We start from the raw sequence: 14,261 nt of genomic DNA, 5'->3' as shown, positions 1-14,261 counted from the left end.
TAACCATTGGTAACCAGTAGGTTAAATAATTCAAGTGGTTCACACAGGACTGGGAATAGTTTACATTCTTACTAGCAAGAGTAGAGAGACCTTGTAATACATAAGGCAATATGTAGAGATATCAAAATGGTTTTTCCTTAGCTTTAGGACTAAATTAGCCTTATGCTAAAACCTATTCTGGAGCCAGTCTAACAAAGAATACAAGCAAACCTCGAAGGGATCACACTGATTGCATGTAATTTAACTATGTGCCCAAATAAAATTCAACATCTTCAAAGAATACAACAAAATTCAATAACCATAAATGTTCAAATGAACAATGTCCAGCCTCCAAATGAAAATTACCAGGCATTCAATAAAATAAGAAAATATGACCTAGAAATATAAGACAAATTAAACAGAAACTGACTCAGAAATTCATGATAGAATTACCAGACAAGAATGTTAGTTATTTCTAATGTGAAAAGGAAAGTTGCAAGCATAATGTGGAAAGAAATGAAAAACCGGGATGCCTGGGGGCTCAATGGTTGAGCAACTGCCTTCGGCTCAGGGTGTGATTCTGGGGTCCTAGGATGGAGTCCTGCATTGGGTTTCCCACAGGGAGCCTGCTTCTCCCTCTGCCTATGTCTCTGCCTCTCTCTCTGTCTTTCATGAATAAATAAAATCTTAAAAAAAGAGAAAAACCTAAAAAACATGAAAATGGAGGATTTAGAGATGAAAAATACAGTATTTGAAATAAAAAATTCTGCACCCTGGAAGGGTTAATGGCAGAGTGTACACTGCAGAAGACAAAAACAAAACAAAATAAATAAACCAAGAAAAAAATGAAGAAGTAATAGAAACTATTCAAAGTAAAGAATAGAGAAAAAATGCTGAAAAGTAGTATATCAATGGCATATTGGACAGCATCAATTGGCCAACATACCTATAATTATAGTCCCAGAAAAGGCAGCAGTTGGAAATATATTTAAAGATATAGTGGGAAAAGATTTTATAATTTGATGAAAAGTGAAAATCCACAGATCTGAGAAGCTCAATCAACCTCCAGCAGAATAAACATGAATAAAATCACACTGAGGTGCATTATAATGAAATCTTAAAGGAAGCCAGAGAAAAGAAAAATCATATTCATACAAAGAAACAAAAATAGAGACAATAAGATACAGATAAGAATCTTTTTTTTATTTCTTTTTATTGAAGTTGGATTTGACAACATATAGTATAAAACCCAATGCTCCTCCCATCAAGTGCCCTCCTCAGTGTCCGTCACTCAGTTACCCCAACCCCCTGCCCACCTCCCCTTCAGCAACCCTTTGTTTCCCAGAGTTAGGAGTCTTTCATGGTTTGTCTCCCTCTTTAATTTTTCCCACTCAGTACCCTCCTTTCCCTTATAATCTTATAATCTCTTTCACTATTTCTTATATTCCCTGTATGAGTGAAACCATATGATGATTATCCTTCTCTGATTGACTTACTTCACTCAATATAATACCCTCCAGTTCTATCCATATTGAGGCAAATGGTGGGTATTTGTCCTTTCTGATGGCTGAGTAATATTCCATTGTATATATAGACCACATTTTCTTTATTCATTCATCTGTCGAAGGACATCGTGGCTCCTTCCACAGTGTGGCTATCATGAATATTGCTACTATGAACATTGAGGTACAGGTGTCCCAGCGTTTCACCACCTCTATATCTTTGTGGTAAATCCCCAGTAGAGCAATTGCTGGGTTGTAGGGTAACTCTATTTTTAACTTTTTGAGGAACCTCCACACTTTACCAGAGTGGCTGCACGAGTTTGCGTTCCCACCAACAGTGCAAGAGGGTTCCCCTTTCTCCACATCCTCTCCAACATTTGTGGTTTCCTGCCTTGTTAATTTTCCCCATTCTCACTGGTGTGAGGTGGTATCTCATTGTGGTTTTGATTTGTATTTCCCTGATGGCAAGTGATGATTTTCTCATGTGCTTGTTGGCCATGTACATGTATTCTTTGGAGAAATTTCTGTTCATGTCTTCTGCCCATTTCATGATTGGATTTTTTGTTTCTTGGGTGTTGAGTTTGATAAGTTCTTTATAGATCTTGGATACTAGCCCTTTATCTGATATATCATTTGCAAATATCTTCTCCCATTCTGTAGGTTGTCTTTTAGTTTTGTTGACTATTTCTTTTGCTGTGCAGAAGCTTTTATCCTGATTAAGTCCCAATAGTTTATTTTTGCTTTTGTTTCCTTCGCCTTCATAGATGTATCTTGCAAGATGTGACTGTGGCCAAGTTCAAAAAGGTTGTTGCCTGTGTTTTCCTCTAGAATTTTGATGGATTCCTGTCTCACATTTAGATCTTTCAACCATTTTTAATTTATCTTTGTGTATGGTGTAAGAGAATGGTCTTGTTTCATTCTTCTGCACTTGGCTGTCCAGTTTTCCCAGCACCATTTACTGAAGAGACTGTCCTTTTTCCAGTGGATATTCTTTCCTACTTTGTTGAATATTAGTTGATCACAGAATTGAGGGCACATTTCTGGGTTCTCTATTCTGTTCCATTGATCTATGTGTCTGTTTTTGTGCCAGTACCACACTGTTTTGATGATCACAGCTTTGTAGTACAACTTGAAATCTGGCATTATTATATCCCCAGCTCTGGTTTTCTTTTTCAATATTCCTTTGACTATTCAGGGTCTTTTCTGATTCCACACAAATCTCAAGATTATTTGTTCCAATTCTGTGAAGAAAGTCTATTGTATTTTGATAGGGATTGCACTGAATGTGTACATTGCTCTGGGTAGCATAGACATTTTCACAATATTAATTCTTCCAATCCATGAGCATGGAATATTTTTCCATCTCTGTGTCTTCCTCAATTTCTTTCAGTAGCGTTCTGTAGTTTTTAGGGTATAGATCCTTTACCTCTTTGGTTAGGTTTATTCCTAGGTATCTTATGCTTTTGGGTGCAATTGTAAAGGGGATTGACTCCTTAATTTCTCTTTCAGTCTCATTGTATCCTGCCACACTGCCGAATTTCTGTATGAGTTCTAACAACCTTGGGGTGGAGTCTTTTGGGTTTTCTATAGACAGATAAGAATCTTTTAAATCTCAGAAATATTATGTTAAGTGAAGGAAGCCAGATATTAAAGATTATATAGTGTGTGGTTTTATTTATATAAAATTATAGAAAAGACAAATGTATGGTGGCAGAATTTCAGTGATTGTCAGGGGCCAAAAAGGAGAGTAATAAATTGACTCCAAAGGGCCAAAAGGAGGTTTTGGCAACAAAGAAAATATTTTATGTTTTGATTATGGTAGTGGTTTTATGTATCACTGCACCCATTTGTCAACATGTATCGTAACCTTCCCTTAGAATTGGTAAATTTTATTGACTGTAGACTATACTCAGTGACACTAATAAAAAACAGTTATGAAATGAAGCAAAAGTAATAGCTTTTGACGCTTTTAAAGCATTTCAGTTACAGAAATGGTGTTTCTGACCAATTTAAAGAAAAACATTTAAATTGATCCCTACAAAGGAAGGGAATAAATGAACAAGTTGAGGATAAACATGCAAACCATGCACAGGATTTGATTTTGATACCTATCTGTTGATAGAATCATTGATAAAATTCCTATTCATAGTGGCCTAAATTTGTTCTGTCCTGGAATAGAATGAAATTGAGAAGTCATATGATTTTGCAGCATCTAAATTTAGTAAGTAAAATTTTGTAGGAACACAAATGGAGAAAACTTTCTTGATAAGTTTGGCTTACATAAAATGTTTGCCAAAGAAAGATGCCTATGAGAGGAGGAAAAAGACATTAGTCATGAAAATATTTGTTATGGAATAGTCACTCGTTTCAATATTTTAAAAATTGGAAGTGAAAATATTCCACATTTAGCAGAAATTACCACATAGCACCACACTTGTGAAGACAGTATTCGTCAATCTAAAATACTACAGACTCTTGAGAAGAGTGATTAAAGATGCCACAGTTTCAAATTTATTAACCATAAAATTCCACTTTGAAGTATAGACAATTTTATGAAAAAATCTAAAATATTTAAACCACATTGAAAGAAAAATGCATTTTTCATAAAAATAGCAATGATAGTCTACCAGTGAGAAATATGGCCATAAAGTTTACTGCCGTGATTATTTACTAGCAATCATAATTCTGCTTGTTATTTCTACTGTGTAGATAATCAACATAGAGTAGTTAGTTATTGTGCTTTGGCACACATGAGTTATTTTAGAATGAATTTTGGTTATGAAAATAACTTTTGAATAGGACTATTTTATATTTTATAGGTCCACTGATAAAAACAATTAGTTGACCAATAAATAAACATTTCAGTGACATATAATTTTTATTTTTAGCCTCATTTTAAGCTTAAAATTGCTCTGACTTGGATGAAAAATTATGTGGTCACTCTATTGATATACCAACTTACAATACATCTGTATTTTTGCATATATACAATATTTTGGAACCAACTAAAGTTCTCCACTTAGCTTTAAATTTTTCTCTTAAAAAACTATTAAGAAGCTCTGAACTCTGGAGAATCCATGAAGTGAAGCATCTTGTAAATCCCAGAAGTTAGTAATCTCTGAAGTTGTTGGGGATTAGAAAAGGTTTACTACCAGCTTCTTGTACTATGAGAACATGGCATGTAATAAACAAAATACAATATTATTCAAATGGCAAGAACAGGTCTGAGACCTGACTCTAAGCCCCGAGAATGGTAAGGGCAAGGTTTCTGGAATCAGGAGGTTTCAAAATGTCAAAGGCTTTGGTTGGGAAGACTTTTGGCAGATGGGTTATTTTTAACACAGACCTTCATATATCATCAAATTCCTGTTTTTTCCAAATTGCTCATTACCAAGAACAATGTGGTTTATACTGAAATCTGATTGCACAGTACCTGCAAGATGCCTTCTCCTGGCTCTTATCTGACCCAGTGACACTCCATCTGTGGCCTCCTCTCTAACTCTTGACTGTCTACATCCATTAGCTCTTAAGTTTATTTTAAATTCATTCTTTCCTTTGCCTTTATCAGACAAAATGCAAATGTAGAATAGTGAAAGCTAAATAATCAGGAAGAATGGAAGGAAAGAAGAGAGAGAGAAAGAAAGAATGAGGGAGACAAATAAAGAAAAGAAAGATAAAGTACTGAAAAGTAGAGAGATTTACATAGTGGAAAAAACTAATAAGGATAGAGGATATGACCAAAGAAAGAGTGTGCATGTCCAGTTTTAATGGAAACCCTCTCTCTTTTGACAGTTTTATTGCTTTAGGAGAGCAACCCAGTGGTGGTTGTTACTAATATTTTACTTTATAAATAGCTCCTGAAAACTCTAGCAATAAACCTTGGTTCGTTTCTCTTGTGTGCTAATAAGGATATTATTCTCATGCCAACAGATATGATTTTCTGGCACATATGTTCCTGAAAGAAAAAGCCCTACTCATCATGTGAAAATACAACCCATAAATTGGGAGTTTGAATTGGCTGCATATTGCACAGTCTGCTATACCCACTTCCATTTTAATTATTCTCCTTTACAAATAGAGATAGTAGTCTATGAATGCATTATTAATGTAAAGTATTTCCTTTGTTTTTATAGGCTTTGCCAGAGGCCATATTGAATTCAAAGTTTTGGGTTATTTCTGAGTCAGAAACCTCATACATTTGGATAAAAACCAAACTTCTAACATTTAATCTTAACTTAGCAGGATCTTTTATACACATTAAATTTTATTCAAAAAGGTCTTAGCTACTTAAAATCTTTCTTACTATTCACATACATAAAGGCTAAATGTTGAAGGATCATTATCAGTCATTCTGCTGAAAATCATTATTAATAATTCACACCTTCTGTCCTGATTGTGTTTGGGGAGTAAAGATGTTTGTTTTGTCTATGGTCAAAAATTCCTTTCTTAAGGAAAAAGTACAGTGCTTAAAAATTAAAGCACTTGGTTATTCTAGATGTGTCATATTATCTAAAAGTAAGTGTTTACTGACCTCCTCAAGGGTTTACAGACTCACAGAAAGATAAGATTTTCTTCCATAACAAATTCATTATAACATCCAAGAGTATTATATAACATGAGATCAGAAAAATCACAATCATTGAGAACTACAGCAGGGATAACCCTTTCATTGCCATCAAACCCACTACTATCATGTTATAAATGTGGAGATTATGCCCCAGAGTGATCCAAATGACTTCTCTGGATTTAGTGTGTAGTCTCCAATCTGGAAATCTTGACCTCTGGTTCAGGGCTCCATCTTTAATGGACTTCTTTCTCATGCTCTTCACTGAGCACTTGTCTCCAGTTTTATGATAGCTTTGTCAGTGTCTTCTCTGGTAAGCAGGTACTTGCAATAGTATAAGGTTATAAGAAGTGAAGAGTAAAAGAACTAGTCTCAACATAGTTGTCTCCCTTGCTGCGATATATCACACCATAGAGTCAATAAAAGGTTGATCAGTTGAGTCACATATCTGAGGAACAAATGTAACCTGTTATTACCATATATGATTTCTTTAGTAAAGCAAAGAATATATAACTCTTTTGCAACGTACATAATTCTTTTAAGTTAGGATTTTTATATGTTGAGTCTGTTTTCATATTTTAATGTATAGTAGGAAGAAGGCGGAGGAGAACTAAATATAGGAGGACAACAGAATACAGAATAAAAGATATTTTGGAGTCAGTCAGTCCCAGATGAATATTTCACATTTTTGCTTCCTAGCCATGTGACTTTAGAAAGATTACCTGACATTGCCTACATAATTATCATGAGGATTAAATTGATTTATAAATTATGAATGTGAAAACACCTAACAGTCCTTGGCACATATTAGGAGTTTAGTAATGCTGGTTTCTCTTTCCTAGATTGTATAAAACATAATTAAACCCATAAACCACCAACCACCTGTTGTTTGTTTGTTAAAGACCGTATATCAGTCACTCTAGAGAAAAAGAAAAGGATGTCATTCAGCATCACCAATTTTCTGAATATTATGAGCTAAAATAATGGTTAATAGTATTTTGTGAAACACAACTTAATGCACTTATAGATGGTATATGGTATTTCCAATTTGAGGAAGATTATAATGACATTGTGATCTAGAAAAGTTAGGGTTTTGGAATAGAATTGTCAATTCAGGGTCATCTTTCAAAGTTGAGAGACGTAAGGATACACTATAGCATAACCCAAGACACATTCTCATTGCCTACTTCCTAAACCTCTCTTTAGTCCAGCTTCTCATTTCTGTTCTGTCACTTCCTTTTAGTTTTAGACATCATCATTTCCCACCTGGATTTTTGCCAAGATGTGACATTGGTTTTCTTGCTACTACTCTCATCATCCTTCCAATTCATTGTCCATGATCTGTCCAATGGGATCTTTTAAAAACTTAAGCCTGATTCCTTGCCTCTTCTGCTTAAAATGGCCCCCTTTCACCTACAGGTTGAAGTCCGAGATCATGCACATGTTATTCAAGATTGTGTGGTAATTAGCCTACGTCTGTCACAACAGTCTCATTCATCACACACAAGACTTTTCCAAACATTCTAGTTGTTCCTAGCAGTGGACTTTGTACCCCGCACCACCTCCCTCTCTGTATTTCAAGTTGACTAAATTCTGATGGTCTTTCAAATACTTGGCCAAGTACTATTTTTTCTGGTAACTCTTCTCTTACTTTCTCATCATCCTAAGTCTATGTTCTATTTATTTGCTTTCAGAATCGCATGGACTTTTTCCATACAATATTATCATTTTAGACCATGAATTTCTTGGTATGAGGAAAGTATCTTTATGTCCCCAATATCTGGCACAGTTGTAGCTTTCAAAAAATGTTAGGCTGTGGGCTCATTCACAATTAGAATTGCTATCATTTGGTCCAAATTGAAAGCTTTATGATTCTCGGACTTTGGTCAGAATAGGTGATCACAGCAAATAAAGGTGTAGTAGACAACTATGTCAGAAGGTTCTGTTGGTGTTGGAAGTGGATGGGGAGACCGAGTCTCCTCCCCTAACGTGATATCTATACCTTTGTGAAGCAGTAAGATAAGAAGAGGTCGATCGCAAAATGTTAGTTGGAGCTGGAAGTGATTTTAGATCGTTGCCATTTTGAGAATAAGAAATGAAATGCCATTGAGTCTTGCCAGTATTATAGCACAGTCAGTGGCAGAGCTTGCTCCAGAACCCAGTTATCTTCCTTCCCAATCCATGCCAAATTCCTGCCTTCTTGGTCAGGCTTCAGAGATCATTTTAATCTGGTAATTCATGTCATCATCTAGTAGGATTCTCCTGCTTTGATTTGGGACTACTCAATACTTGACCAAAAAATAGCAAGAAGGCCATTGACTTGCTTTTTCATATTTATTCTGCTGGCATGTTCTCATGAAATGACCTCTTCTTTTCCTCTCATTCCCCTTCTCTGTCTCAAAAAAAAAAAAAAATGAAACTTCCGTCTGACATATGGAAGAGTGCCAACATCAGCCAATGCATATATTAAAGTTTTAAATCAATTATTGTTCTTGTACACACCCTGGGGTTGAGAAAGAAAGAACATCCAGGACTAACAAACTTGATTGTTCTGGCAAAGTTGCCATTCAATTCATGCTGGCATTTCTGGGCTTTTCTTTTTCTTTAATATTCTAACCTCATTTTTTATAAAAAGGTAATAGCTCAAAGTAGCAATTTTTAACATTACTATTTCATTCAGTTTCTCCATGAGACTTCCACCCCCTAGTCTCTTGAGGGTTTCCCAGAGGGCATGATGCCCAGAGTTTGCTTACTTAATTGGAGAGACAGCTGTCAGTCTGATAGGGGGTTCATTAGACCACAGATTATTCCTCACTTTATTACCATCTAAGCAAGGGAGAGACTCAGGCTTGGGACTATGAGTATTTCACAACTTGGCATTTTTATATTGAGAAAAAGACTTAATCATAACATTTAAGAAACCAAATTACAACTGTGTATAACATAGAGAATTTTAACTTAATAACTGCTCTGAGTTGGACCTATACAAGTATTCTGGTTAATACTACTCTAAAATTCTTATTAAAAGTATGATGCATTTTTTTTTCTAGGCAAGTACTGGAAGTCAGTAAGGATGGTGGCTGTGCCAAGGGGCTGTGCTTTGGCTGGGACTCAGTTGCAGGAGGAGACCGAGACCGTTTCTGCCCTGGCCTCCCTGACAGTAGATGTAGAACAGCCCTTTGCTTCAGAAGATAGCAGGTATGGATCCAACATGGGGGAGTCATTAAGGTCAGTAACATCCAGGCTCATCATTAGCATTTGTGAACCACCCCCCGCCCCCAGGCTTTCCTTCACCTGTCTCCTCCACTTCCACCACCTGTCTTCTTCAAAGTCACAGATGCCACAGCAAATTCAGTAAGCCACCAAGAATTCATTTGTTTCATTCTTCATGGGAAAGATAGAGCTAGAACCTGTAGTTGCAGTTCACAGAGAATTAGAGTGGATGAGATACATGGTGAGAAATCACTCTTCATTGGATAATTTAAGTGCAGATTATTATAGAAAGAGCTACTTGTGACCTTCACTTCTTTCCTTAGTTATCTGTATTTTTCCAGATATTCTTTTTCATTCTATCATCATTTCAAAATTACTGATATAACAAAGTGAAAAAAAGGAGAGGGGAAGCTGGAAGTATTACAAGTCAGTTGGATAACCTAAATACATCCAAACTCCTTCTATGACTGTCCTTGTGGTACAAGGATTGGATAAAGATAGGAGTTGCCTCCAAAGAAGACAAGAGTGTGTATAAAGGAATGTGTGGACTCCTGAGTCTGATTTTATTCTACTTTATGATAAGAAGTTGATTCCAGTTAGTCTTCATATGAATATAGCTTTCAGAAAAAAAAAAAATAAGGTTAACTTAAGATCGGGTTTGCTTGTTCTCCTTCTAAGAAATGTTTGTCAGTTTGTGCATTTTGGTGTTCATCGTCCTATCATATAGACATTGTTACTTTCGGGATTTTTTTAAAGTCTGCTACAACCAAAACCATCATAAATGTACATTTATTAACACTGGTGCTTTCTGTGGCTGGCTTCAAAGTCACATTTTCTCAATTTAAAAATGAATCAGGTGAGGCTTTACTAAAGCTCTGCCAGCTTGTACTTTTAAATTGCTTATGAGAAGGAAATCATATTCCCCTCCATCAATAACATCACTATTAATTACACAGATCCTGCTACCTAGTACCTAGTTGGCAATTTTCCCAAGAATGTACAAATTTGGACAGTTTTAGATTTCTTGCTTTTACTGGATAGTCAAAGTTTAATGGATTTAACATCTTGTTTTCAAAAGCAGGAGATGCATTGAATAAGAGATGTCATTTTTATGCAAGTATTTTTTCTTACTATAATCACTTAAAGACCAGATTACCTGTAGAAAAAAAAATAGTTATACAATATTGTATTAGAAAAACATCTTCATTTGGGCATCTGGAGCATAAGGGAAAACTTATTTTACTTTCTTGATAATAGAAACTAACCCCCTGCCATTCCCAGTTAAGAATCAAACCAAGTTCATAATCTAAAGGTGTTGCAGTTATTCCCAAGGCCAAATGCAGTTAGTTGTCTGTCATCTGAGGGCTATAAAACGGAGGAAACTAACATCTGTTGGTGCTGGATATAAAAGAAATACATCTACTCTTTAGAACTCATTTAATATAGAGAAATGAAGCTAAATTCCAACCTGAGTGAAATGAATTGTAAATAATTTTACTTAGGATAATTAAGAATAATAAGTCTGGTTATATACCCCAAGTAGTATAAAAGTCTCAGCACTTTGGCAGGAATTGGCTTTATAAGCATGCTTGCTTATCCTCAGGTAAATAGAGTGTTTGACTTCTGATAATCTACAGGGACTTAACCCTGGCTTCAGTTCACAGTGATTTTTATTTTTTTTTTTTAAGTTCACAGTGACTTTTAAGCTTCCTATGATGGCAGAGAGAGAATGGGAATGGGAATGTTCTGGTGTATAGGGAGACAGAGTCGAAGCTTGTGACCTGGATTCATGTTTGTTTATCAGTATTAGACACATTGTATCTATTTTGGTTGATTTTTTTATGGAAAAATGCTTTTGCTTGAAATACTTTCTATGGGTTTGAACTTTTTCAGCACGGGAAAAGAAAAATTCTTCTAGAATTGACTTTTGCATTTCTGTTGAACCATGCATGAATTTCATCAGAGTCAGAGACAGAGAACCCTTGAAAGCCACGAACACTTATTCTTTTCAGGGGCATGCTATTAGAATTGTCCCTCTACTCAATACAGGAAAGACTTTCAGAATGAGATAAAGAGGTGGACATGCTCTTGGGCCTTTGTTATGAATGTAATATTATAAGTACACAGGAAATTTAAAAATTAGAAAAATCAGAAAGCTAAATGGATGGAAAAGAGTGAAGGCAAGATTCTTTTTATAGGAAATTCTTGCCAGTTATTTTGGAGGATATATTGGTGTTTGGAGTGAGATGACTCATTTTGTACTAAGATTTTGGGTAAAGCAGTTCTTTTCCTGGCCAACTCATATCTGACTCATTTACCACTAGTGAATAAGGGATAAAATGCTCCTGGCTAAGAACCATTGTAAGTATTTTTTGTTCATTTTTCTTGGAGGGGGGTTAGGAGGGAGATGACAACACAGTGAAAACAGTCATTTCATTTTTACAACTTACTGATGGACCATGAAGAGTAAATTATTAGAAAAAGGCTGACATGTGGGGATTCATTTTGGTGATGATTAACTGAAATACAGTTTTCAAAACTTAATTTTCAAGTAGCAAAGGACTTGAGCAAGAAAGAAAAGATAGCAGATCAGGAAAAAAAGACAAAAAAATTAAATAGGGCCCAGTTATATGTTCAAAAAATTTTAAATAGATAGACCTGGTCACATATACCATATCATTTAGAAGAGAGAACTGTGATTTTAGGTTTTTCCTTGTTTGCTAGGAGACTGCATCTTTAAATGATTATAGTTTGCATTGGGTGGATATCTGTTTCAAATGCTTCTGCTTTGAAAAGGTCAGTGCAGTATTCAGGTTTATTCTTAGATACTAGTTTAGGCTCTGCTGAAAATCAAGAAAAAGCTCTCTCTGGCAATCAGAACTTTAGGATGATCAACTATGATGTTATTGAGAACACATTTACACCCTAGAAATCCTGACTGTCTCTTTCTCTCTCTCTTTTTTAAACCAAAACAAAAACTGAAAATTACATTTTTCAAATGTCAGTTTGACCTATTGATTAAAACGTGAATCATGTTAGATTTCTTAGTACAATCCAATCTGGTTGTTTATTTAATCATTTCATCTTCAACTTTTGGCAATTTTTCTCATGAAGAGATGGCTTCAAATCATTATATAATACAAAAGCATAAGAAAATATATGATTCCAAGTCTAGCTATTTTTTTTGAGTAAACTGTCTTATTCATGAATATAAAAGAGGTATAGCAATAAGCTGGAAGATCCCAAGTATCATTTACCTTAGCTTTGAATGACCTATCACTAGTGCCAAGGACATTAATGACCTCATTTTTCTGTTTCTGAAAATTTATATAAAATATAGACCGTTATTAATGTCTACTATACCTAGAAACACAACTTTGTTTTCCATTCTTTAGGATTGTGTCCCCAAGGCTTCTAAAAGCTAAATATTGTACAAATTATGCAGGTTTCTGATTTTTCTCTATGATACCTTTATTTTGAGTACTTGTTTATCTAAGCAGGCAAACATTCCAAAATAAATTTTATCCTTAATTTTCATTCACCACATATCCAGTGTCAAAAAAGCCTTAGCTGAAAAGTGGGCTAAGTGGATTGAGATTTGGAAGCTCCTGATAAAAGGAAGGATAATATGTCTCTTCTTTTCTTCTTTTTCCTCCTCCTCTGGGACTATCTTTTTATCTCTGTGTTCAGTGCCTACTATGTGGTCATGGGGCATATATGAAGTCTGACTTAGTAATGATAGGGATTCAATCCAGTGCTCATTTATACATTCAGGGCTCCATTCTGAATTCTTTAAAGAAATGTTTTATAAGGAAAAACATTCTATTCTATTTGAATAGAATTATAAGTAAAATAGGAAAGGCATCTAAGTGTTCATAGGTTAAAAGAATAGTATAGTCATTAAAAACAAGAGAATCACAAATAATCTCTAAGCAAGAAATTGAGTTAATTAACCTGTGATTACGTGACTTAACTTAAAATTTTCAGAATGCCTAATATATTATAGGTAATAAATACTGAATGAATGGATGAATCAGTCAATCACTAAAGACAGAAGATGGAAGGTAAAATATTGTTAAAATGGTAATATAACACTTTATAAATATACCTGAGTAATTCTAATCTCCCTTAATTCACCGTTTTCTGAGAGAATCAGTGGTTTTATATTTTTATGTTTTCGAAATGTGTATTTTATATTTATTTTCTTTTGTAGTGCTAATTGACCATATCAATTTCCAGATGACTAGAATTCATAGAACTCATATCATAAAGATGGATTGGCTAAATAAACATAATAAAGGAGGAGGCGGCAAAGTGTCTATCTGAATGGAGAAAGGAATTATATTTAGGATGGAATAAAAACTTGGTAGTGATGCTGACAGATTACAGGATTATCCTCCAACCTGAAAAATGAGGAAGAAGAATATCCAGTCCATTCAATCTTTAAACACTTTCTGAATATTCTGTATGTGTCAAAGTATTGAAGGGCACAGTTACAAAGACTCCTCGTAGTCCACAAAAGGTTCATATACTTGGGGAATGTAGTAGTTTTCTATTGCTATCTTTAAAAAAGTATTTAAATTCTTCTTTAGAAATAAATTTAGTAACTTAAAATGATAGATCAGAAGGCTGGCACAGGTCTCTTTGGGCTAAAATCAAGAGGTTGTCAGGGCTTGGGTCCTTTCTTGGAGGCTCTAGGGGAGAATCTACATCCTTGTCTTTTCCAGCTTCCAGAAGCTGCCTGCATTCCTTGGCTTGTGACCCCCCTTCCTCTATCTTCAAAGTCAGCAACTTTACATCCTGATGACCTTTCTTCACTTATCAGTTCTTTCTCTGACTGAAGGAAGAAAGCTGGACAGGCTGGTTTACAAGCTGGGAACTATTCTCTGCTTTTAAAGACTCATTAGATTAGCTCCACTAGGATAATTTAGGATAATTTCTTTATCTCAAGGTACTTAACTTTTATCACATCTAGCCATGAAAGGTTAGCATATTCACAGCTT

At 35.0% G+C, this 14,261-nt stretch overlaps 1 protein-coding gene across 23 annotated transcripts in view; it reads left to right on the top strand.

Annotated features, from left to right (window-relative positions):
• HDAC9 (histone deacetylase 9) overlaps positions 1-14,261 on the top strand; it is a 911,611-nt gene that overhangs the window by 881,078 nt on the left and 16,272 nt on the right. For all 23 annotated transcript variants that reach the window (XM_072783863.1, XM_072783864.1, XM_072783866.1 and 20 more), the window contains one exon: positions 9,096-9,243. In XM_072783863.1, the coding sequence (XP_072639964.1) occupies positions 9,096-9,243 (148 nt within the window). The remainder of the gene's footprint in view (positions 1-9,095; positions 9,244-14,261) is intronic.

The sequence above is a fragment of the Canis lupus genome, chromosome 18 (assembly GCF_048164855.1).
Source record: "Canis lupus baileyi chromosome 18, mCanLup2.hap1, whole genome shotgun sequence".
NCBI classification, from domain to species: domain Eukaryota; kingdom Metazoa; phylum Chordata; class Mammalia; order Carnivora; family Canidae; genus Canis; species Canis lupus.
This window is presented reverse-complemented; position numbering and strand designations above follow the sequence as displayed.